General features: G+C 33.7%; 1 protein-coding gene across 10 annotated transcripts in view; it reads left to right on the top strand.

Annotated features, from left to right (window-relative positions):
* CD36 (CD36 molecule) overlaps positions 1 to 21,388 on the top strand; it is a 296,355-nt gene extending 274,967 nt beyond the window's left edge. For 9 of the 10 annotated variants that reach the window (XM_045827386.1, XM_045827390.1, XM_045827388.1 and 6 more), the window contains 12 exons: positions 886 to 1,046; positions 5,363 to 5,510; positions 5,910 to 6,089; positions 7,440 to 7,531; positions 9,734 to 9,780; positions 12,409 to 12,478; positions 13,791 to 13,978; positions 15,011 to 15,129; positions 16,259 to 16,332; positions 16,922 to 16,976; positions 17,961 to 18,125; positions 20,534 to 21,388. In XM_045827386.1, the coding sequence (XP_045683342.1) occupies positions 886 to 1,046; positions 5,363 to 5,510; positions 5,910 to 6,089; positions 7,440 to 7,531; positions 9,734 to 9,780; positions 12,409 to 12,478; positions 13,791 to 13,978; positions 15,011 to 15,129; positions 16,259 to 16,332; positions 16,922 to 16,976; positions 17,961 to 18,125 (1,299 nt within the window). In that variant the 3' untranslated portion in view covers positions 20,534 to 21,388. The remainder of the gene's footprint in view (positions 1 to 885; positions 1,047 to 5,362; positions 5,511 to 5,909; positions 6,090 to 7,439; positions 7,532 to 9,733; positions 9,781 to 12,408; positions 12,479 to 13,790; positions 13,979 to 15,010; positions 15,130 to 16,258; positions 16,333 to 16,921; positions 16,977 to 17,960; positions 18,126 to 20,533) is intronic. The other variant, XM_045827392.1, reaches the window with a different exon arrangement.
* The last annotated feature ends 5,124 nt before the right edge of the window (positions 21,389 to 26,512 follow it).

The raw sequence follows: 26,512 nt of genomic DNA, 5'->3' as shown, positions 1-26,512 counted from the left end.
TAGCCCTGGCAGTGTGGGACAGTTGATTGGAGCATCATCTCATGCACCAAACAGCTGAGGGTTTGATTCTTTGTTAGGGCACATACCTAGGTTGCTGGTTCAATCTCTGGTTGGGGCAAGTATGGGAGACAACCAATTGACGTTTCTCTCTCACATCGATGTCTCTCTCTCTCTCTCTTTCTTCCTCTCTCTCTGAAATCAATAAATATGTCCTCAGGTGAGGATTTGAAAAATTAATTAGATTTTTATAATTTTTGAAAAAGTACCATTGGGTTGCTGCAAGGATATTGAGAGTTTGGAAAGACATACTGAGCAGGATTTTGAAGTGGAGGAGTCATATTTGTGTTTTTTTTTTAATTTGGAAGCATCTGTTTTCTTAATTTAATAAATGTTAAGTGAGTATCTCCTGAAGTGTCCAAGTTTTGAAGAAAATGAAAAAGCTTCTATTACCACTAAATTTTTCTCTCAGTTTTTCTGTTTTGCCTCATCAATCCAATGCACTGAGGGCAGAAGAAAAGTTAATGTTCTACCAGATAAGAACTTTTTGGAACAGCTTTAATAAAATTTGCTTAATAAATTGTGTTACTGTTGCAATATTGCCATAGAGTTACTCTCTAAGGCTTGCCAATACTTGGCCTTAAGATCAACAGACGTGTGTAGTATTACATACAGATTCTTTGTGTAAAAGGTTAACTAAAGAAGTTGCTATAATATACTTTGTTGAAACATCTCTATTGCAAGTGTGTGGCAAGATTGCAAAGATTCTCATGTACATGGTACTTAATCATGGTTTTTTCATTGGCTAACTAAAGGTTAAAATGCCCAGAAGTGCCCTTCCTTACTACAAAGAAATAACCCAAACTTGTTTTTGTTCTTTTTTAATAGGAAGTTGTTCTTGAAGAAGGTACAACTGCTTATAAAAACTGGGTTAAAACTGGCACAGATGTTTACAGACAGTTTTGGATCTATGATGTGCAAAATCCAGATGAAGTGGCACTTAACAGCAGCAATATTAAGGTTAAGGAAATGGGGCCTTACACGTACAGGTGAGTAAGTCCCCACAAGCACTCTTCCATGGATCCTATGGATCTGTGACAAAGGCTTCCACTTAATAAATGCCATTGATTTGAAATACATTCATACTATCTTGCCAATGGTATACATAGAATATTTTGTTTCTGCCTATATAAAACCCTTATGTAAGGATTTAATGCTTATAAGAAATACAGATTTTAGTGTAAATTGACTACCATCAAATAACTGTCCTATATTTAAGAAGTTATAGGTGTTTTAAACTTGTGGAATATACTCTCTACACCTGTGAAATATGCATTGTTGATAGGAAAAAATCTATCAGAATTTTAAAAACTGGAGTATTTTTAATTTTTTTAATTTAAAAATTGTTAATTTTTAAATTGAATATATAGATTGTATAGGTTCTCCAAGTGTGGTCCCACAGCTAGTAGCATCAGAGTCACCTGGGAACTTAGTAGAAATGCATATTCTCAAACTCTACCCCATACCAAATAGATCAAAGACTCTTGGCTTGGAAACCAGTAGTGATCTTTACAAACCCCTCTGGGTGACTCCAGTACACACTCAAATTTGAGAACCAGAGCATTATATTTATTTTACATAACTACGGTACATGCTAAGGATTTCTATTCAATCTAATTTCCATGTCAAATGGAGGGTTCTATTTATTCAGTATTATATGTTTTTATATATTATATAAGTAAACATATAAATAAATGTAAATACATATATTACATATATAAATATAAAATATATATTACATAGTATTATATATTCATTATTATATATTTTTCCAGTAGTGACACTGAATATGCTGTATCTTTATTCTATGTTCCTAATAGTTTAGCATACTTTTGAATGGCATCTTGGGCTATAAGAATTAAAAGGAAACAATTAGCCAGAACTTTTCATTATGTAATTAAATAAAACTGACACCAAAGGATGTGATGTGATTGATTTGTTTGTGTTCACACAGACCTAGAAACTGGTGACTCCTAGATTTTTGTATATATTTTCTCCTTATTAAGTTATAGACAATCTTTTTTCCCCACTATCAAAGTAAAAAATGGGAGAGAATGAGGTGCTAAATCACTAACCTTAACCAAGGATCAGGTGCATGTTCATAGATCCACATGGGAACACAATTTCCACTGAATCACTTGGTATACAAATATGTGATTTTTCCTCAAGGATTACAACTAGTTATATACCATGATCAGTTCTTGCCACAAAATAGATATCTTAATCATTTCTTACAATTTGTAATTTTAGTACATTATTTGTTTTAGAACATTGTTTGTATAATGTTTTTCTCTCTATGCATTATGGTTCTCAACAGATAACTCACATTCCAAACCTAATGGAATAACGAGAGCAGCGAGGGTGGAGCCTGTTGCAGTAGCACACGACATAGAGAGGGCCCCAAGTCTCCTATCTCTGTGCCCGTGTCTGTGACTATTTACAACTCTGCAAAAAAAAATTGGTTTTTTGTTAGAAAGCAAAAGCTTACCTTAGAAAGTCTTTTTATTTCTTCATGGGCTTATAGTGTTATGTTACTGTCGAAAGCCTATATGAATATCTTATTCAAAACAAAAATGTTGTAGCTATGATGTGTCCTTTTGAAAATCTAGAATTCACATGTGACCTAATGAACATAAAAGCATATTATTTAAAAATTATAACCTGATGAATTGAATACATGTGAGGAAAGAGAATAATCATTAGAATTTGAAAAATTATGTTTTTTGTTTATATTTTTATGTTTGTGGGGAGGTTTTTTTTTTTTTACTTTACAGATTTTACTCATAATATGGGGAAACAATCACAATATTGAATCTAGTGCTAGTCCTGCTCTGATAGCTGACAAGTACTTATTATTCCTAGAGACTTTAACCTCTGTCTCCAAAGGACAAAATGGGGAGTGTGAGATTAGAGATACTAGATTCATTTGGAGAGGCAGTGGTGGGATGGTTGAAGAAGGGAAGATGGATTTGCAGTTAATGTTTATAAACAATAATCTTCTAATTATGTAATAATGTTATAGGGATTTCTGATCATCTTGGGGTCGCCTTGTCTCCATGTCACCAAAATCGAGTCACTCGTGTCTGTTAGGATGCTTTAAACAATGGGAAAACCACGTTTCAGAAAAAGTTAATAGCTTGAGAATCTTCCACCTGTTGAGGTGACCCTACCTCTTCCTAAATTATGCTTGGAATCCAGTATAAATTAGACATATAGAAGGGTATTCTTTCTCTTATTTGGATGATGGCTTATTTCGATGACGGCTGCTTAAGTGACTTTCATGAAATTTTATTGACAAATATGACATGGGTCAAAGCATACAATTTTCTGGATTGAGGTCTTAATTACATATATCCCAACCTACACCATTTCTATAATCTCTATGAATATTTAGTAGTTCCTTCAGGATATTCACAGATCAAACTTTTATTATTTATTTATTTATTTTAGATACTTTGTTTTGTCAGGAATACAAAGAAAGCAGTTTCAGGCAAAATATAAGGGCAATCTCTTCCTTTGACCTTTTTAGCCAGCACTTTCCAAAACCTATATACATTGTAATTTTTAAACAAAAAAAAATGACTGATTATGTTGTTTTAAAAGCACATTCTAAAAACAGGCTTCAGTTTAAACAACTTTTTCTCAGCGAGTGCCATCTACTGGTATAATGTTATAAGTGCAATGTAAGTAAGCTCTAGCATTTAGGTCAAAATATTTTAGCTAATATATACACATATATATTCCTGAAGATTGTAGTATTTCAATTCTAAATATTAATAATATGAAATATAATTTTAAAATACAGTTATATAAGAGTAAAATAGTAATTTTCTAGTAATAAACTGTCCTGGGTGCTATTTTAGATTTTTACATTCCTTGTTTGTCTTCAGTACCTAAATAAAAATAAATAATAAAGTTTTGATGACATTATATTAAAAACAAAATATTTCTAGATAATTGGAAGTTATATTTTTTAAGATTTTTATTTATTTTTAGATAGGGGGGAGAGAGGGAGAGGAGAAGAGAAATATCAATGTATGGTTGCCTGTCACACACCCACTACTGGGTACCTGGCCCACAAGCCAGGCATGTGCCCTGACTGGGAATTGAACCAGTGACCCTTTGGTTCACAGGCTGGCAGACATTCAACCCACTGAGCTACACCAGCCAGGAGCAGTTCTCTTTGGAAAGAATGAGGCCTATTAATTTATTCATTCAAAAAAATTTAATAAGAACTCATCATGCACCAGGCACTGTGCTAAGGTCACAACACACTCATACTCACACCCTACAGAAATTTACATTTTTTAAAGATTTTATTTACTTATTTTTAGAGAGTAAAGAGAGGGAGAAAGAGAGAGAGAGAGAGAGAAACATCAATGTGCAGTTGCTGGGGGCTGTGGCCTGCAACCCAGGCATGTGCCCTAACTGGGAATCGAACCTGTAATGCTTTGGTTCTCAGCCTGCACTCAATCCACTGAGCTATTCCAGCCAGGGCGAAATTTACATTTTTATTATACCTGAGCAAAGAGTATTTTTTCTACATTTCACTCCCATGTTTTTTTTTTCAGTCTTTACCTTAGTTATCTACTTACTTTACATCATACACATTCAAATATATGATGTATACATTATTTTAGTACAATGAAAGATGTGTACATTATTTTATCTCAGTGATCATCTTGTAAGTTAAAATATTTTTCTCCATAATAATCACTCTTCAACACACTTACAAAATGTACTTGGTACTTTGAAGCCTAGAGACATTAGAGCCAAGAGCTTAGAACTAATCAGTATTTAATATATGGGAAGGGGAGGGAAATTGGTCTGAGCAAGGAAATTATCCTTCCTCTCACTTTATAATTCAACCAATCATTCAAATTTCTAAAAATATGCTATGTTCTTCTTATCTTATATGTTCCACTTTCTAACCTATTTCACCTAACTGAACTTCTCTTTGTAATTCAGACCACTTACATGGAATTGCTACAAAATGTGTCCTGACCCTTATCTGCACCTAAAGTCTGTCCCAAGCCTGGATTTCTATCCGTTCTGTTTTTTACGATGGCCTCTGTGTAAACTTCTGTATTTACTTACATTAATTCTCCTTGCTAGGCAAATTTAAGACTCCCTTTTCTAATTTGCTAGAGACTCAGCATTGGCATCTTTACCATTTGAACCTAATTGTTTAGCATTATTTCTGACATATTCTACATACTAAAAAAAAGTTGCACTAATGTTGCATTTGAGAACTAATGTTTACTTTAAACAATAATTTTGAATTTTATTTACTTTTGTATTTCAGAGTTCGCTACCTAGCCAAGGAAAATATAACCCATGATTCTGAGACAAACACAGTCTCTTTTGTGCAGCCCAATGGTGCCATCTTCGTACCGTCAATGTCATTTGGAACAGAGAATGACACTTACACTGTTCTCAACTTGGCTGTAGCTGTGAGTAGGCAAACAGAATTATTTCTTTTAAATTACTCTAAAATCTCATTATTAGAACTATCAATAGATAGTATTTATGTATTCCTAGGTTGTTATATGAATGAAATTTTGATCATTAGAAAAAAAATGAAATAATCAACTGAATCAACCACTTAGAGTGTAGTATTAAAAAAAAATGGGGCTTAACTTTGAATGTCCTTTCCTTGTGGTTGAAACTGCACTCAAATGCATTCATCTAGGGATTAGACAAATTCTACTTTTAGTTCTGGCAAGATTTGACAGTAATTTTGGAGATACAGTTTTTTAAATTTCATTAAACTTAATTCTAGTGTTTAATCTATTTATCTGTTAAATATTTAATAATACAAATGATGTCTTATATAGTGTTTTTTTTTATAGGCTGTACCCCATCTCTATCCAAATTTGTTTATGCAATCAATATTGAATTCACTTATCAAAAAGTCCAAGTCAAGTATGTTTCAAAGAAGAACTGTGAGAGAAATATTGTGGGGCTACGAGGACCCATTCTTGAAAATCGTGCCAAAACGTATTCCTACAATAGTTGGTGTATTCGTTCCTGTGAGTACCAAATATTAATATTAATAACCACTCTGAAAAATGCAAAAGTGTGTTAATTAGATATTTTACAACTTGGAGAGTATGGTTGTTTAAAGGTATTTTTTCTTGTCCTTTTGATATTGTTGTACTTTAATTGGATAAATATAATGGCATTTGAAATTCATAATATTATAATTTAGTGTGCTAACCCTACTTATTATCTTGGAACATATATTCTAATTCTTAAAAAGTCTTTATCTCACATGGCTTCAGTTTTCCAAGTTCCGAAAATTTAGTTATCTATTAAATTTAACTATTAAATTTAAAATTAAGCTGCGATTTAATCAGTTTTCATTGTTTAATAAATATGAAATTTGTCTAAAATTAGATATAAGCTGGTAAGTCTTTGAGCACTATTTTCAGTTTTAATTTACCTCCTCAAAAAAGTCAAGTTTAATACCATATTTTTTATTGTGTTAAATGTATTCATTCTATCATTCCTTCTTTTCTACACCTATTATACATTGTTTAAATGTAAATTTAAAAGCCTAAATTTGCACACACTAGATTGGTAAAATGTCCTACTTTATGGAGTTTGTTAGTAAGAACTTCTAGTGGTCTATAAATGTCATGAAATGGCAGTTTGTACATTAAGGAAAACAGGAATTTAATGATAGACTTAGCTACAGCTTAATGTTTTGAATTATAAATAGGACAAGCTGACCCTTGAATTGGAATTTTGACTATGATTTGGTACTCTATGTGATATTAGTTATATTCTCCAGTGCATTGCTGTTATTATACATCCAAATAGTATTTATGGTTACAACATTATCTACCAATTAAAATTAGGTATCATTGTAGAGAACCTTAAGGGATCAGAGACTCAGTTATTATTTTTTAATTCAAATATTCATAACTCTTTCCTTGGGTAATTCTGTTTTTAATTTTGTATACCTAATTTTTTTGGTAACTACTTATTCAAGATCTTAACATTCAGAATACCCCTAGTATCTATCATTGTTCTCAAAGGTTTTGTTCAATACCCCCTCACCTCAATAAAATAGCAGTAATCAAAATAGTCTTGCTAGCTTAATTATGACAAAGAGCACTAGAGTCTGAATTATATAAACTTCTGATTGATTTCTTCCTTTGTCTCAGCATCTAGCACATATTTCTAGGCATATTTCATATTCTATCTTTTTAACACGTTAAAGACCAATAATTTTGAAACTTCATTGCATATATGTTTTAAATCATATAAAAATTATGAATAACCAGTCTTTGAAAAATGCAAAAGTGAGTTAATTAGATATTTTATAACTTGGAGAGTATGGGTTGTTTTAAAGGTATTTTTTCTTGTCTGTTCAGTACAATGACACTGCAGATGGAGTTTATACAGTTTTCAATGGAAAAGATAATATCAGCAACGTTGCCATAATTGACACTTACAAAGGTGAAAAGTAAGTATCCAGGTTAAGAGTGTGTGTGTGTGTGTGTGTGTGTGTGTTGCTAAGGTACTCTAAGGCAGGAGGGGCATTCACTTCACTGGGAAGGCACGGCACAGATGCCTACCCATGAAACAAATCTACCTGGGTCTCAGCCCTGAAAACTCCTGTTCTACCAGGCATTAATCCTTCAGATATGACAGCTAGTCACACTCTAGTGCACAGGTTCTCTTACACAAGAAATCCAAAGGGACTATTTCCATTTCTGTTGCATAACCAACCTTATGGAGCACCCAGCCAATTAGATAACCACAAAGCAAAAAGGGAGAAAATCAATACATGAACTGATCATCTAGTAGGTATAAAATATTTTTACTGGGTTGTTTAACTTTTTTACTCAGCATATCAAGTAAAAATTGTTCATTTCATTATCATGACCTAATGTGTCTATAAAGATAAAAGCTCAATGAATCCATGCAACTTTCCCCTTCAAAAATTTCTTGAAATTAGTTCTTATATGGTAACTCAGTTTTTTAAAATTCTTATCAATTCCAATATAAAATGAGCATTTCAAGTAGTCTTAAAATTTACATATTAAACCTGAAAATAAAGAGCATGTCTCCTTTAAAGTAGTAATGGAATGGGACATGTTCTTATAGCCATGATTTTCTTTTCCTCAGTCCTGCCTGTGCAGCTGAAATAGGTTATTTATCATATGTGTAAAATAAGAAGAACCCTAATAAATGTCAGGGAGGAAAGGCTTTTCTTCTCCTCAAAGTTAATAAATATGCTTTTAATCACTTATTTCCTGAAAAAATATTCAAATTTGGAAGAGATGAAATATTTTTGTTAATATTAATCATTTCCTCATACCTGAGTCCCTACATAAAAATTTACTACAACAGTTACATACTCACTAGTGTAGTACTTTTTCTTCTACAGAGTCCATAGTCACATATTTTTATAAAAAAGTCTAGTAGAGCAAAACAAACACTTCCCAATGTTCATTTCAGGGAAACCACATCACTGTTTATATATTGAGGAACATGAACATTTTCTCCATTTCAATATTACAGCAAGATTTTGAGGGGGGTTGCTAAGTGTCCCTTTTTTTTGTAGTTTTTTTTTTAAATTTTATTCTTGTTCAAGTACAATTGTCTGCATTTTCCCCCCACCGCTCTACCCTGAGCCATCCCCACCTCCCTCCCCTGATTCCACCCCTCCTTGGTTTTGTCCACATGTCCTTTATAGTTGTTTCTAAAGTCCCTTCCCTGCTTCCCCCCATTAACGCCTCCCACCTCCCCTCTGGTTACTAAGTGCTCCTAATTGGAGGAAGAATTTCCCATCAGTTTAAGATGATGATAAGGTTAGTTTAACTGGTCACAGCAACACTGAGCATGATTGACAGCTTATTCTGTTTTTAAAAAGAAGCATCAACTTGCACTGACATCTCACTGGCTGATATGTTAGGAATAAGAAAAAAAAAACATTTTTCCATCACCAAAGGTGGCTGAGGATACAGAGAAACTATTACTACTATGTTTGTTATTGCATATATATATATATATATATACACACACACACACACACACACACACACACACACACATACATATATAGCTGTCAATCTTATCTAGACAGCTCAGTATAAATTAATAAACTCTGTCCTATTTTAATGCCAGCTCATGCCAGAGTTAAAAGGAGGCAAATATATAAATTGATTATCTACATGGTTCTTATCCCTATTGATCAACCATCTGCTTCTCTTTCTTTCCTCCTACCCACTCCCCTCTTTTCCCTCATACAGAGCTTACATCAGTTAGCACTTACTATTTTCCTCCTATTCAGTTTGAACACTCAATATAATACCAAATAATTTATTTCTACAATTGGAAAAAAATCCCTTAAGAAGAGATCTGAATTTCTGATCAACATTTCTCCATTTTCTTTTTTCAGAACTGTCTATTCCAAATTGTTTCTATTTAAGCAGTTTATTTTATAATCTAGCTACTTAATGGTACCAGTCACTTAATCTATTTCAACAAGATGAAGACTTCAAAGAAAATATGGACTGAAAGATTTAGAACATTTCTTAAACTTAGCATTTGTCACACTTAAACTTTATCTTAGCAGAAGTATTGCATCATAATAGATGAAGTAACATGAGAAAAGTGCTCTTGAAATGAGAATGTTTATTTCTTTCTTTTTATTCATAAGGACTCTCGGTTATTGGTCAAGTTATTGTGACATGGTTAATGGTACAGGTAAGAGCATTTCTTTTGTAATAATCACAATGAACCCATGTCCCTCTCCCACAAATTCACCTTCAATACCCACAGGATTCTGAAGATTAGATTACGTGTTTACCTGACTTTATATCCCCAGAATATACTTCAGACTCTCTATTCTTATATAGGTTTAGTAAATATCTGTTTAATGTGATAAAATTTCTAAAGATTAACCATCAAGGATTAACCTTTATTGAATTACTAGGGGAATATTTGCTTTGTAGAAACTTTACTTAATGAACTTCCTCTCTGGCAATAGAAGGTGTTAAAAAAAACTTAGACAACTGGTTACTATTCACATCTTTTACAAATACTGCATAGGTAATAATTGAACATTGAAAAATATAAAAATACCAAAATACTTACAAAAGGTACATCATAATTCCAAGTGAGGTTTTGAACCTCAAGCTGAGGTAGAATCAATGAAGTTGCGAGACAGATCCATCTATTTTGAATAAGGTGGTCATTCTGAGAGAGAAAAGGACACAAAACAAGTTTAAATGTTTATGAGCCATGACAAATGTATGAAAAGATGGACACTCTGAATTAGAATTGGGAAAAAGACAATACTATGAACTTATAGTGTGGTTAGATATGGCTGAGTGTACTCCTTGCCGAAAAGCAAAGCACACAAATGCCTATTAATTTAAGAATTAAGATTTTAGCCCTGGCTGGTGTAGCTCAGTGGATTGAGCTCGGGCTGTGAACCAAAGTGTCGCATGTTTGATTCCCAGTCAGGGTACATGCCTGGGTTGCAGGCCATGACCCACAGCAACCCCACATTGATGTTTCTCTCTCTCTCTTTCTCCCTCCCTTCCCTCTCTAAAAATAAATAAATAAAATCTTAAAAAAAAAGAATTAAGATTTTAAAGAGCAATGGGAATTGAATACCATGAGTAATTAAAGTCAGAGGTAAGCTTTTCACAACTAAGTAGAGGCAGAAGAATGATGTTCACAAAGTTGATGAGGCAATACCCTGTAGGAAAACAATATAATAAAGATGAACATTAAATACAAAGTTATGCAGAAAATAGGGACTAAAAAAGGAAATGTGAGGGATACCTAAGTATTGTTGACTTTGGCAGTTTTATTTAATGTTGTTATCACTTCCCTACAGAAAAACAGGAAAAAAAAAACACTGAGGTTTGCTTTGTAAAGCTTTGAGCCGGGGGGTAAATGAAAGAAAGGAAGAAATTTCTAAGTAGAGCATTTCTGCAGACAAATTGTAAAGTGTGCCAATACTACTAGCTCTTGTATTTGTATGAGCATAATACTCCAGTCTTAGATGCAGAGTGAAATATGCTGTGCTGTTCCTAAATACTAAAGGGTCCTTTTTGGCTTTAAGAAAAACAAATGTCATTAAACATTTCTGCCAAAGCTAAGAAGTAGAGAAGTTTTAAAAAAGAAGCTAGAGAAATCATTAATGACAATAGTATAAATAAATGAGCAACTGGCATGAAATTAAAGTATCCAAGAAGAAAACAGAAGTAAAACAAACCAGGAGTGGAGGTAAATTGGGGAGTGCATGGTACTTTGATGTGATACCAGTGAGACAGACTCTTGGTAATGGCACTAGGGAAAAAGAGACAAATGAAACAGAAGTTCCAATGTGTTTTCATCATAATTTAAAAATGCTTTCTCTACCTTCTTCAGTAAGTTTGAAGAGACATAAAATACAAATACTGATATACATTTAAATGTTTTTTAATGCCCTCTAATATCAGCTATCTTTGGCGGTCATGGCCAATGGTAATGGCTGGTACTATTATGATATCATCTTCAGTGATATTTCAGATAGATTTTTAAAGCTTTTCAATGCATTATTTTTCTTTCATGGTTGAGGTGTTGGGAAAGCAGTTGTGGACAATGCCCATTCAGGGACCAATCTGAGGAGTTTAAGCTAATCTTTAATATCCAGTTTTCTGAATGCCAGGATGAAGTTCACTGTGATCTTGTTATACTTTACTTATCTCAAGAGTATAAATGAAAAGCAATGACATTATAAGGTTGGAGACTTAGCAGAAAAAGAACCTGAAATTCATAATTTAAGGGTAGAATTTATCATTTTAAATAAAAACATTCAGTAGTGGCTCATTTTGGTGATATTTACTTAAGGAGGAATCAGAGGGGTTATCTCCTTATTTCTTCATATACCCAGTGTGTGCCATAAGCATAAACATAGCAGAAATTCAATAAATTAAAAAAATGTCCTTTCTAACTTGATGGATATGTTTTCAAACCATGTGCAAAAAATTTTGTTCAATGAGAGAAACTTAAAAAATTATTTAAAAAAAAATAGCCCTTAGAGCAGATGAATGAATTACTATAAAACATATAATGCAAACCAAAAAGGAGTTCTAAATCAATTTCATGGTAACAATGGTGCCACTGTACTACATGTTTAAATGACAATATTTGGATATATTGAGTTAAATAAAACATACTTGTTTCTTTTTATTTTTTAAAAATGTGGCTACTAGAGAGTTTTAAAATTACAAATAATATTTGCATTATTTAGTTGTTCATGCTGAAATAGAGATTTCTAGATTTTTCAAGGACACACATTACATCTAACCCCTTGTCACTGGATTAATTTTTAAATAGATGCAGCCTCATTTCCTCCTTTTGTGGAGAAGACTCGGGTTCTGCAATTCTTTTCCTCTGACATTTGCAGGTAAGACAAAGGCGCTGATATATTTCTGAGTCAGAACTTTATACTCCAGGTAACAAAATACAGAACAAGAATCTCATATTTAGTAATATTATTTGAGAAAAATGAGATACACTTAGTGAAACTTCTCTTGACTTAGTAAGAACAAATACAATATGGAAATCATAATGTGTTTATTAGCATAAGCAACAAAATACAATAAAAATTAAAAGATATAGGATATTTTGCATAATATAAATCATTCTCTTCTTATCATTTCTAAGCTAGGACTCTTTCTTTCATTAAACTAGTATTATGTTTAATCACAGTCAAGTCTAGCCTTCCATGCCCAGTTTTTCTAAAGATGCCCAAAGAAGATGATGTCACTCACAGAACTATGTTGATTAATGTGCTCCATCTCTACTACAGCGTCTTTTTCAAACTGACGGGGCCTAGTAGATACCACACAACATTGGAGCCCAAAGTAATATGCTTGAATCCTAGCCCTGTTCCCAAAGGCTATGTGGTTGTGAGCAAGTATTTACAATCTTTGAATTTTTTCCTCATCTGTGAAATTAAAGAAAGCAGTATTTTTTTTTCATATCGAGTTATATGGAGATTGGAAGAAATACTTATTGAGCCCCAGCATGTTACCTGGGTTATGGTGGACACCTGGTATGTGATGGACTATAGGATATATCAAGTACTAACATGCACACACCACTGCGAGCAAGTGGCCTTTTTCTCCATGATGGTTTTGAAAGACATTTTATTTTTTTTAAGAATTTACTTATAGAGAGAGGGGGAGGGAGGAAGAAAGAGAGGGAGAGAAACATCAATATGCAGTTGCCTCTCCCAGGACCCCAGGGACCTGGCCTGCAACCCAGGCATGTGACCTGACTGGGAATTGAACTAGTGACCCTTCGGTTAGCAGGCTGGCATTCAATCTGCTGAGCCATGCCAGCCAGGGCCTCAGACATTTTATTTTTATTTCATTGCACACAGAAAAATGATGCGAAGCAGTCATATAGCTATTTAATCTATAAAGAAAATAAATTGTGAGAAATGGCTTTAGTATCAATACACCATGGTACTTCACAAGCAAAAACTATTCTTAGAAGCTTTTGAAAATAAAGGTAAAAATAGCTCATACTAAGGTGTTGGGTTCTGATATGCCTTAAAATTTCATAAGAACTTCTTAAAAATAAGGAATTCTAATGAGTGTATTGGATTTTGCTAAGTTAAAGCAAGAACATAAATCTGAAAATAAGAAAAAGTGAATCTCCAGATTGTAGTTCAGTTCCCTGGAATGAAGCTCTGTCTTCTCTGCATTTAGGTCCATCTATGCTGTGTTCACGGCCGAACATGATCTGAAAGGAATTTCTGTGTATAGATTTGGTCTTCCACCCAAGGCCTTTGCATCTCCAGTTCAAAATCCAGATAACGATTGTTTCTGCCTAGACCTACAGACCACAAATAATTGTACATATTCTGGTTTGTTAGACATTAGCAAATGCAAACAAGGTGAGTAAATGTTCTCAATATTGCAGTTCATGGCATAATTTACAGCATCTTTAAAATATTACCTTTACCCAGGATCCCTTTCCACCAAAAATTTAAGACGAGAATGCAATAAGGACAGAAAGTAAGGGTGATGGTAGGCAATTTCTGTTTTGATATTGTGTTGTGTTTGAGGTTCCAATTGCATTTCAGTGCTGCAAAAATTAATTATTAGGTAAAATCATACTGATATATCCCTGTGCTATTTTAGAAATGGTTGTTTAGGCTCTTTTCCATTTTTTAAATTAAGTTATTTATGTATGTATTTGTGTATTTGTATATTTATTTGCTCTTTTTCTTTTTGAGTTGTATGGGTTCCTTGTAGATTTTTAGATTTTATATACTTATTAGATATCTGGTCTGCAAATATTTTCTCCCCATTCTATATATTTTTTTTTGATGGTTTCCTTTGCTATGTACAATACTTGTGCTTTTTTTTTAGATTTAGAGTAAAAGAAAAATAATTCCCAAAATACTTTGAGCATCCCAATGTATGCATCTGCCATTTTTCTTTTCTTGAAAATAGTAAATAATAATAAATATATATTTTAGTATGTCTCCGAGGCAAAAATTGACTTATGCATAATTTGGGATCTGTCTTGGTTTATTCACCTTCTTCATATTGGGAGAAGTGTGAATAAAGAAAGAAAAACCTCTTAAATTAATTAATTCTCAATCCATAGAAATATTACCACCCATAACATGAACATATATGGTTGAAACTGTGTTCATCAGCCAAACCTTACATAGTAAAAATTAACACTTAAGGAACAAACAGCAGATATCAACTGACTGTTAGTAGGATGATGTAGAATTTTGTATTTTACTTTTGTACAATAGTAATCAGATGTTATAATTCTTCACCCTCACCCCTGAAATTTGTGTTCAAACACAACTATGCATTTTTTAAATTTAAAAAGTTGTATTTTCAAGGAATCTTTTATGAGTGGTATGTGAAATCAGGAAAATAATTTATTTCTAATTATTTTAATTCAGGAAAACCTGTGATCATTTCGCTTCCTCATTTCCTACATGCAAGTCCTGAAATTTTAGAAAACATTGTTGGTCTCAACCCAATTGAAGAAGATCACAGCACATACTTAGATGTTGAACCTGTAAGCAAATATACCATTGATCTGCCTTCTTTAATGCTGTTTTCTTAAATGAAGTTAAAGAAAAAATAAATTCCTTCCTTGTCAATCACATTTATTGAATCACAATCTTGATTAGCACCTTTATTTCAGTGAAAACTACATTGATTTTTTTTCAATTGCTTTTATAACATATCAAGGGAATTTACCATATTCTGCTGTGTATAATGCACATTTTTTTGCCTGAAGTTTTGAAGGAAAAATAAGGTTGCACATTGTAAACGGGTAGTACTAAAATGTGGGTGCACATTATACACAGGAAAATACAACAAAAAATTTTACTTTTTAAAATTAAAGAACTTTTTAAGCACTTTCAATGGTTAATAGGTCATAAGTACCCCTTATAGTAATAATTCTAATTGGCTTACAACAGTTTGATATAAATTGTTAGTTTATGCTTATTTTATAGTTAACTGCAAGTATTGCTTGTATGAAGAGACAGTATATTATGTGAATCAAAGGAAATTTTATGGGTATATGTATGAATTTAGGGCAAGAATTATTATACTTAGTGTCAAAATATAAAAAATCCTATGAGCACATAGTTTTTTAATTTTTAAATTGCTTTTATATTCCCATTTTCAAATTATGTTTATATTTCCATTTTCAAAAATTAAATGAAAGGCCAGAATTTTAGTAGTAATATTTTATTTTAAATAATGATAGTATTATTAAACTGATGATGCATGGATTCTAACTGAATATATATTTGACTATGCATAGTTTAGGAACTAAATAAACTGAATAAGCTCTTATGTTTCAGTACTGATATTGTTGTTGTTGATTCCCCAAAACCATTTCTGGTAAATATTACAAATCTAAATGAGGCCTTGAAATTAGGCTGGGCAAAGGAGTTCTATGTGTATGTACTTGTATGTGCATGTCTGTGTGCGTGTGTGTGCAGGTGCCTGTCTATATGCTTATGCAGCTGATGGGATTATGGATAGTTATATAGGAAATATTTAATATGTCCAACTAATTATTTAATATATTTTACAAGTTTCAAGTAGAACAGTTTCACCTTAGGTTCTATATAGCAGTAGAAATACATTTTGGATAACTTAATAATAATTTTAGTTTGTTCTTTCTTTAGATAACTGGATTCACTTTACAATTTGCAAAACGGCTGCAGGTCAACTTATTGGTCAAGACAACAAAAAAAATTGAGTAAGTCTCCTGACCAAGGTTATCAGTATGTGATTCTTAGTATTTTCTTTTTTTTTGGATTTATTTTATTTTATTTATTTTTAGAGAGGGAAGGGAGGGAGAGAGAGAGAGAAACATCAATGTGGGGTTGCCTCTCATGCACCCCCTGCTGGGAACTGGCCTGCAACCAGTTCCCTGACTGGGAATTGAACCTTGACCCTTTGGTTTGCAGACCCATGCTCAATCCACTGAGCTACACCAGCCAGGGCTGATTTGAAGTATTTGGTGGCACCTCTCATTTTGCTAGCTTTCCAAATATTTGTGTGACAATAGTTTCTAGAATATGCACTTCCCCTTTAAATGAATTTGTTTAAAATGTGTACTTAGAAAAAGTGAATCTAATTATAAATATGTGTTATAAAGGTTTTTAGAAAGAAATATGTCTAAGAAACAGCCTTAATAAAGTTTATAAGACTCATTACAGGGAACAAAAACCAAGGAACTTAATCAAGTTGCAAGAACAACTAATTTCTGAATATTTTTACACTGATAATTACTAAAATTTCTGTTATATATAATAATATACTTTTATTTTTTATTTATGTTACAGGGCTTTAAAGCATCTGACTAGGAACTACATAGTGCCTGTTCTGTGGCTTAATGAGGTTAGTATTTTTAATCTATGAGTCATTAAAGTCAGTAAACCTTGTTGTATGTAAACATGCTTCTAATCTTTCAAAATTTAATATGCAGCATGAGGCAGAAAGGTTTATAGTTGTGAGTACATGAAACAGTTTATTCTTGTATTATTATTTATTAATTATTGTATTGTTCTCCATACAAACAGCTGTACACCTACTTTTGCCCCATGCTATATATGTATAGTATTTGAAGTTGTGTGTTTTCATTGGCTATATAGATGAGTTTATATATTATTAATTATAGCTATTTGAGAGAACCAACCCACATGGAAGCACCAAATTTGTGTTAGTTTTCAGTTTACTTTTAGAAAGATGAAGCACTTTTTTAATCATTTTAGATTAATTTCAAAATGCACCTATTAAACAGATTTTTCTTCTCGTGGTACTTGTGTTAGGAAAGAGTCATTGAATTCACCTAACTCCAAATAATTCAAGACTCATTGAATATTATAGTTAATAAAAGCCAACCAAGCTTAAAAAATCCAGGTTAGAGCAGGTCTAGGTCTCTCTCCTATTGCCTGACAAGATTATTTTTAGTGTAAACAAATGAAATTGATTAGCCATAGAATTAGGAAATGCATTACATAAGTCTTTAGAGGGAATGAAATAGTAGACCCTTGTCATTTTCCTCTGTCACTAGAAAATATACTTTGGAAAATTGTGAAAGATTTTAAAAAGACAGTTCTAAGGATCAGTGGAGACTAGTGTGTTGTGGAGTGCCAGAGAACATGTCTAAAAGGAAGAAGATTATATTTCACTCTGTATTCTACCCTGGCACCTACTGTCTTCTTTAACAAGGGAAGGGGATTTCAGTGGCTTGTATTATAGATACAGATGACTAACAACTATATGAGTGTTTGGAGAAAAGAGTGATACATAAGTAGAGGATTTTAAGTATTTTGCTCCACTGATCTACAAAAATAATGCTAATTATTAACTTGATTACAGACTGGTACCATTGGTGATGAGAAGGCAGCAATGTTCAGAAGCAAAGTGACTGGAAAAATAAAACTCCTTGGTGTGGTAGAAATTGCCTTACTCAGTGTTGGTATGGTGATGTTTGTTGCTTTCATGATTTCATACTGTGCCTGCAGATCAAAGAAAACAAAATAAGTAAGTACATACTAAATACATATATATATATATATATATATATATATGTATATTACTTCTGTAATGTTAGTTTATATATTACTTGTTTTCATTTTATCAAAGAGGGGTTATAAATTAGGTTGTAACTCTTTCTGGACATGTCTAGCCAATTATCATTTTTAAATATGTCCTTGAAGTTTTGAGATGCTTATTATAAACAAAGACATAAATGAAGACTAATGAGTAAATAATACCTATGAATATCAAGCAGATCACTGTATTATATCTTTATTCTGAGAGAAAAGGGATAAAAGATAAAATTGTCACCTTTGAAAAGTTACAACATACAGTTTTGTTCAAAATACTGATTTCATTTCTTGATAATTTCTAGTTAATTACTTAAAAAATAAAAAATAATTTAACATGTTGACTAGAAAAGCTTTTGTAAAATTGAAAGTGGTAGATATTGGGGAGATTAAAATTTACAGGGGAAAATAAAAAGACAATTAAGCTAGAAATTAATAAGAAACTAAAAACCCAATAATAAATGATAGAGATAAAATATGCCATTTCGAGTAAACACTGAAGTAAAATGAAATTTAAAATGAAGATAACCATAATATAAATACAGGATTGCTACATATAGACAGGCTGGACACGTACTGTCCAAAACCAAGGTGTGTATCCTGGATGTTTAATATGGAAGCCAGCTGAACAGTTAAAATTCATGAGCTAAAATTTGATTACAACACAAAAGAATAGAATAAAATAGTGTTCTACACAGTAAAACTAAATTACTCAGAGTATAGAGAAAAAATAATATAACTGTGGACAGTGTTTGAGTGGAGTTTTAGCAAAACTGTAGAGGTGGTTCAGGCCTCTGTGTTTTAGATATTAGTGTCCGTGTCACCTCGTACATAAACAGTAATGAATGAATGCCTGATCCTATCTTCCCTAAGTGGAAGCCTTTTTAAAAATAATTATAGGTGCCACTGATGTGGCCTGTGGGGGAGAATTTTTCACTTCACCCATAGTTTTCACCAGCGCCCCCTTCCCAGGCACATAAAAAAAAAAAGATAAAAGCAATACACTTATTTAAAAACCACAACTCAGAATGTCTTCTTATTTTACTTTCAATCAGATTGATGATCCTAAGCTATTTTACACAGAGATTCTGGAGCTGCTGCTAACTCTGAAGCTTTTACTATGTGCCAAGATTATGCCAAATATGTTACATATACTATCACATCTGATACCTTATACAATTTCATGAGATTCCAATAGCCAGGGATTCATCTGCATCCATTCTATCTTCTGCAGAAGGTCTAGAAAACTGTAAACTTAACAGTGCAGAATTGTCCATTTTCAAATTGTGAATCAGTCAAATTGATGATTTTTGTAAAGTAGAATCTTCAGATCAGTATTTCTTTTTTTGTGTTTGAGATTGAGTGCTTGCGTGTAGGAAGGTAACACAATCTTTTGTTCTGATCATTTCTGCCACTATAAAGAAGACTGAACAATTATGCATATATAGGATATATTCAAAATGCTAACTTAATATATTCATATTACAATAAATAAAGGAAATATTGCATTGTCTCTAAGATAATTAGCTCAGTAATGAATTTTATGATTAAACAAAGTATTCATATAACCATTTATGTAATAGAGAAATAAAATAATCCACTGAAAATTAAACAATTTTAAAAGATGTGTTCTAGTGGGAAAGCATGTTTTCAAAAGAGAGCATAGTAGTTACAAAATTTTTTCAGTAACTATTTTCTATTAAAATCTTGTTACTGCCTAATGAGCCCTGAATGTCAGATTCCTTGGATTCTCACACGCCTTTTTTTTTCCTGTATAAGTAGAGAGAAAATTTTTCCTTGAAGATGACTTGATTCACTAAATTTAAAAGAATCACAGGAGATGTGTATTTTCTTTAACAAGCCTCAGTTTTGAATATTATAAAATTTTGCCTTTGGGAAGATTTGTAAACAATTGGAAAAACAGGAGATAGATATACAAAATAAAATAAAAGATTAGACAGTGGAACTGAAGAGTAGTTTTATTCAATGGATAACAAAGAGAATAAGCAAATAGTTATCTCAAAAATAGTAGTATATACACCTCTCAAGGGAAGGTGGTCTTAAGGGAGAACCAAGACTAGAAATGATTGCCTGGAGCAGATTAACTAGTTAGCACTCCTTGTCTGGCTATGTGCAGGTCTTGAGAGTTGAGAAGCTCATCCTTCTTGAATGGGAACATGTATTGCCTTATCTATGAAGTCTACCAGAGAACTTTTCTCTGCAGCTTGATGAATTGGGCTTAATAACGGAAGTGTGGTGTCTTGGAGATATGAAATTTGAGTATTACCTGTTTTCTTGTCCCACTGCTTTCTGATAAACAGTAACATTTCTTCTACTTTCTAGACAGCAAATGAGCCTTTGCATTTATGCACCAGCAACATCAGGACCTTTGTTAACACTGACCTACAAAATGAAGATTTAATGTGCTTTATTTTTACAAAACATACCTAATTTTATAGTTGAAGAAATAGTGGCACTATTCATTTTTGCAATAAGCAGCAATACATTTCTGAAGAATTATTAAAGTGTCATTAAAATCCACAATCTAAGCAAGAAACCAGCACCTTTTAAAATGTATCATGTACAGTACAGTTGAATTGATTTTAGTGTCTACGGACCAGGATCAAGTGTAAACCAATTATTTTTATTTGGTACTGACTCACTAATTGGTTCCCTGGTGACAAATTCAGCAGAGAAGTGGACATTCTAAACAAATTCTGGATCCTGAACTCGTATCTTCTTCATCAAGGGAAAGCACTCTCCCACTCAAGTGGTGTCCCCATTCAGGTGCAGCAGACCCCAGGACCTGCCAGTACATTGCGTCTCATGAGCATCCATTGTTTTTGAAAGACGTTTAAGGATGGAAGATAAATTATTAGCTTCTGAGTCATTTACTATACATTACTTAAGTTTCTTTATCTATGGAATTCTTTGTATAGCAAACAGCAAGCATTATAATTATGTTTTTACTTTATAAAAACATCGGCTTCTATTTTGTCACTGATTATGCAAATGGTAGTCATTTTTTGCAATTTTGGCTCTGCATCATAAGGACTTTGTCATTTTCCACATTCTGCAGGTCTTTTGGAAATCTGAGTAAACTTTGATCTTTCTACAACTTGTACTTCACAACTTCAGAGTGCTGTGTGGTATTAAAAGATGTAAATGAGAATAAAGGAATTATTGCATGAAACACAACAAAGAAGAGACTGCATTAATAATTATTTGTTGTAATTTTTTGTCTTTATAGTCACCTCAGAAACACCAATTTCAACCATTAAAAGATGTTCTTCCTTAAACCCCTGCACTTTGCATAGTTCCTGTTGTGCCACAAAACATTTACCTGGATTTTCTGTCAGAAGTATTTTCTTTGAATCCATACTTCTTTATGAATCCACATTTCCTTTTGTAATATTCTTTTTAATTCAATATTGACATCTTGTCCCAGGCTATTTTAGTCAACTGAAGGAAAAGCAAAAAAAGATTTGGTTTCATATTTTATAGCAGCATGACTTTAGTCCTAGACTGTGAAAGTCTTCCTTTTTTTATCAGACATTATTAAGTAGTCCTGCTTTCTTTAGCAGAAGTTTACTTATTGCAGAGCACTGGTCTGCCTGAAAAGATCCTCATAGAAAGAAAATATGGGCTGTGTTCTGTCTTGCGTTTTACACACAGAGGTTTATAGACACTGGTTTGTTTGCATATTAAAATTAAGAATTACTTGTCTTCTCATGTTAGCTTACAGGGCAATAATAAAACCCCAAGCAAGACACCTCCAATTCAGATGGATGTTTTGGAAACCCAAAGGTACTCAAAGCATACTGACTTATATCTTCCCATTAAATTGGGAGTGGAAAAACATATCCCTCTAAGATAGTGATGTTTTCATGTCAAGCTATGTTTAACCATCACCGAGCTATAATTGTTGCTTATATCAAGTTTGAAAATCTATAGCATGGGCAAAGGGCTTAACATAAGTTAGAGAACCTACAGCACCTGCAAATACATTTGCTTACTGTTGCTGACAAGTGCATGAAGAGAACAAAGCTTTTGGATTGTAGCAGAAAAAAGAACTAAAGTGAGTATCATTTCAGGAAGAAAACAGTTTCCCCTGTTATATTCACTGAATATTCACTCTGGACTTTCAGGATATTTGTGTTTGGATTTATATGTGTGAAATATTCTGTCAATCTCTTAACACGTTTTCAGTGTCAGAGTTATACAATCTCTTTCTAGCTGAAGTTGTTTTAGGTACATTCTAACTGACAATTCAGTGTTTCTGGGAAAAGTTTAATGTTTGTAACACTGTGGCTGCTCTCCATTTGCTCTTCTGGCTCATCTACCATTCTAAATGGATTTTGAACTGTACTTAAATAATCACTGTTCATTTTTTTCTGTACAGATCAACAGAATTACCTATGATTCATTTTTCTGAGTTATTTGACGTGATCTGAGCTAATGAACTGAAATATGAATGTTTTATATTTGTATCCAATACGTACATGCTTTTTTCCTTTTCCAGCTCAAAGGTATCTGCATATTTAAGTATTTGTGAAACTACAGGCATATCTCATTTTAACATGCTTCACAGAGGTTGTGCTTTTTAATTTTTTGTGTATATTCCAATAATACTTTATTTTTTAAATTATATCTTAGTGATTATGCTGTTACAGTTGTTCCAAGATTTTCTCCCCTTTTTCCCCCTCTTCCCTGCACCCCTGCTCTCCTGCATTCTCTCCCTTAGTTCATGTCCATGGGTCATACACATAAATTCTTTGGCTTACCCAATCCTATACTATTCCCCCTTGTCTAATTTATACCTATCATGTATGCTTCTTATTCCCTGTACCTTTTCCCCGTTCTCTCCCTGCACCTTCCCTGCTGATAACCTTCCATGTGACCTCCACTTCTATGATTCTGTTCCTGTTCTAGTTGTTTGCTTAGTTTGTTTTTTGTTGTTTGTTAGGTTCAGTTGTTGATAGTTATGAGTTTGTTGTCATTTTACTGGCTTCATAGTTTTGATCTTCTTTTTCTTAGGTAAGTCCCTTTAACATTTCATATAATAAGGGCTTGGTGATGATGAACTCCTTTAACTTGACCTTATCTGGGAAGTACTTTATCTGCCCTCCCATTCTAAATGATGGCTTTGCTGGATAGAGCAATCTTGGATGTAGGCCCTTGCCTTTCATGACTTTGAAAACTTCTTTCTAGCCCCTTCTTGCCTGTAAGGTTTATTTTGAGAAATCAGCTGATAGCCTTATGGAACTCCTTTGCAGGTAACTGTCTCCTTTTCTCTTGATGCTTTTAAGATTCTCTCCTTATCTTTAATCTTGGCTAATAAAATTATGATATGTCTTGGTTTGTCCCTCTTTGGATCCAAATTCTTTGGGACTCTCTGAGCTTCCTGGGCTCCTGGATGGCTACTTCCTTCACCAGATTGGGGAAGTTCTTCATTATGTTTTCGAATAAGTTTTCAATTTTTTGTCCTTCCTCTTCTCCTTCTGGCACCCTTATGATTTGGTTGTTGGAACATTAAAAGTTATCCCAGAGGTTCCTAAGCCTCTCCTCATTTTTTAAAATTCTTGTTTCTTCATTCTGTTCTTGTCGGATGTTTATTTCTTCCTTTTGTTCCTAATTATTGATTTGAGTCCCAGTTTCCTTCCCTTCACTGTTGGTTCCCTGTATTTTTTCCTTTGTTTCACTTTGTATACAGCTTTCATTTCTTCCTTCACTTTGTGACTGAACTCAATCATTTCTGTGAGCATCCTGATTACTAGTGTTTTGAACTCTGTATTATCTGATAGGTTGTCTATTTCCTTGTCGCTTAGTTCTTTTTCTGGAGTTTTGGTCTGTCCTTTACTTTGGGCTATATTCCTTTGTCTCAGTGTACCTGTTACATTCTAAAGGGCAGAGTCTTAGATATTCACCAGGGTAGGGCAACCCTCTTCACTGCCTTGTGGCACTGTCAGTCTATGACTATTTCTTTAACTCCTTGGTTGTGGGACTTCCATGCAGTCTGGTTTTCTGGCAGTTCTGGTTGTTTTTTGTTTTTAAATTGGTTGTTATCCTTCTTTTGGTTGTGTGGGGAAGGGAAGCTTTTCTCCCTACACCCCCATCTTGACCAGAATTTCCTCAGAAATTGCATTTTTTAATAAATTGAAGGCAAGACCCCTCCACCAGCAAAAAAGTTACAAGTCGCTTTTATTTCAACACTCATTTTATAGCTATGGTTTGGAACTGAGCCCACAATATCTCTGAGATATACCTGTAAATACTTTTCTAATTTGAAAAGGTTTGCTTTCATTTTTAATTTTTGAATATATTTAACTTCAATGTTATTTAATATTGCTACTATAACTTTATAGTAGCTGTTATTATCTATTTATGGGTTATTTACATATTTCTCCTATATTCTTTTGCCAACTGTTCTCAGATGCTCGTAAGCTTATGTTTACACACTTCAGAAATGCTCCACTGTACACACTCATGAATGGAAACTGTGACAGAGCTAGGATTAACACAAATGTTTTAAAATATTTTCCTTTGCACTAAATCTGAGCCAACAGCCTCAGGATCTCCTGTAGACTTGTTAAAGATGCAGAATCTCAGGCTCTATGCCATACCTACTGACTCAGAATCTGCAGCATAACAGGATTCCCAAATGATTCATGACTGGTCATTTAAAAATAATGGTCCTGCCCTGACAGTTGGTTGGGTGTTGAGGGAAGGGTTGCTAGTTTGATTCCGGTCAGGGCACAGGCCTAGGTTGTGTGTTCAGTCCCAAGATGGGGCATGTGAGAGGGGAAACTGATCAATGTTTCTCTCCCTCTCTCTAAAAATAATTAAATAAATAAATAATAATAATAATGATTCCTATAAGTTTGAGAAAATGTTCTCTGTATCGCATACTAATTTAGTAATTTCCCTTTCCCCACTCTCTGTTCACCCCTCCCCTGCCACCAGAATGCACTATGCAGCATGTTTAGTAGAACTGCAAGTAGAAACAGGGATCACAGTGCAGCAACCCACTAAATGGACAGTTGGATCACATGGATTCTGAAATTTGTCCTGCAAATCACTTTGGACTGAAATAAGTTCTTTTGCTGTATTATTATGTTTGCTCTGTAATTTAGGAATATTCATCCGTGGTTACAGTTTAAGATGGTGACAGCCTAAACTCACCTTCTACCCCAGACATATTGGATCCATAGCTACATATGGAAAAATTTCCTCTGGAAAAAAAATAACTAGCTAGCCAACTCCTACACTTTGGGCAAACAAACAAAAATCACATTGAAGAGGACAAGAGAAGCTAAGACCCAAACTTGCCATAAATGCCACTTAGCATGGTGATGCACTTTCAAGAGGGGCCTCAACACCTGGAGCTTCTCCCCAGAAGATGAAGGGTTTGAACCCTACATCAGACACTTCAGCTTTTAAGACCTGTACCTGAGAGATGAACTCCCAAAACATATAGCCGTAAAAGCTAGTGGGTATCTCATCCGTAAGACCTACTAGGTTATAGCACACTGAGAAACAGCTTTTCAGGGCTGCATACTAGGACTCACCTGACCCAAAGACCAGTTCAGAAGTAGCCAGTCAAGAGGCATCTAGAATTTATGTAAAAAAAGCTCATTTTTCAATCTTAACATATCAGCCTGAGGGGCAGGCATCTCATTGAACACATTAGGGGCCTGCTGGGGAACTCTCCAGGGACAGAGGATGACAGGCTCCATCTTTTGTTTTTACCCCTGGACGGGCACTATCTCTATAGTCCCCATCCGCTTCACTCCAGCCCATGGGCATCAATTTAACGTTATTCCTGTGCTGTGCTACAGAGCATTGGCAGCTTCTCAGGGGAGATTTTGCATACATCTGTAACCCTAGCTTTTTTCTGGTGCCCTAGTTTTTTAGGCTATTGCCCATTGGACCTCCCTTGATTGCCGGGCTCTAGAAACCAGGGGGGCCTGTGTTCCCGTGGTACTGAACCAATTGGAGTGACAGTTCTTGGCAGACTACCACCCCTGGGCATTGTACAGACAGAAGATTGAAACCTACCCCCAGGCTTTTTGTGAAAGAGACCTACTTGCTTGTCCTAATGCTTTGGCCTAAGGGACAGGCTCAAGTTTGGTACATATCTAGAGGAATATAAATATGCTCTCAGGAAATGAAGGCCTGTGAACACCACCTTTGCATTCTCCCTCTGTTTCAATACAGCTTGCTGGCATCTCCAAGAAAGGAGCTTATACATTTGTCTGGAGCCCTGACTTTTGACACTGCTACCCAGGGAACACCACTAGAGCACCTGGCCATTTGGCCAGT

Source organism: Phyllostomus hastatus, unplaced genomic scaffold (genome assembly GCF_019186645.2).
Source record: "Phyllostomus hastatus isolate PE091 unplaced genomic scaffold, TTU_PhHast_1.1 phas_scaffold_78, whole genome shotgun sequence".
Lineage (NCBI taxonomy): Eukaryota > Metazoa > Chordata > Mammalia > Chiroptera > Phyllostomidae > Phyllostomus > Phyllostomus hastatus.
Note: the sequence above shows the minus strand (reverse complement) of the source record. Positions and strands in the feature narration are given on the sequence as shown.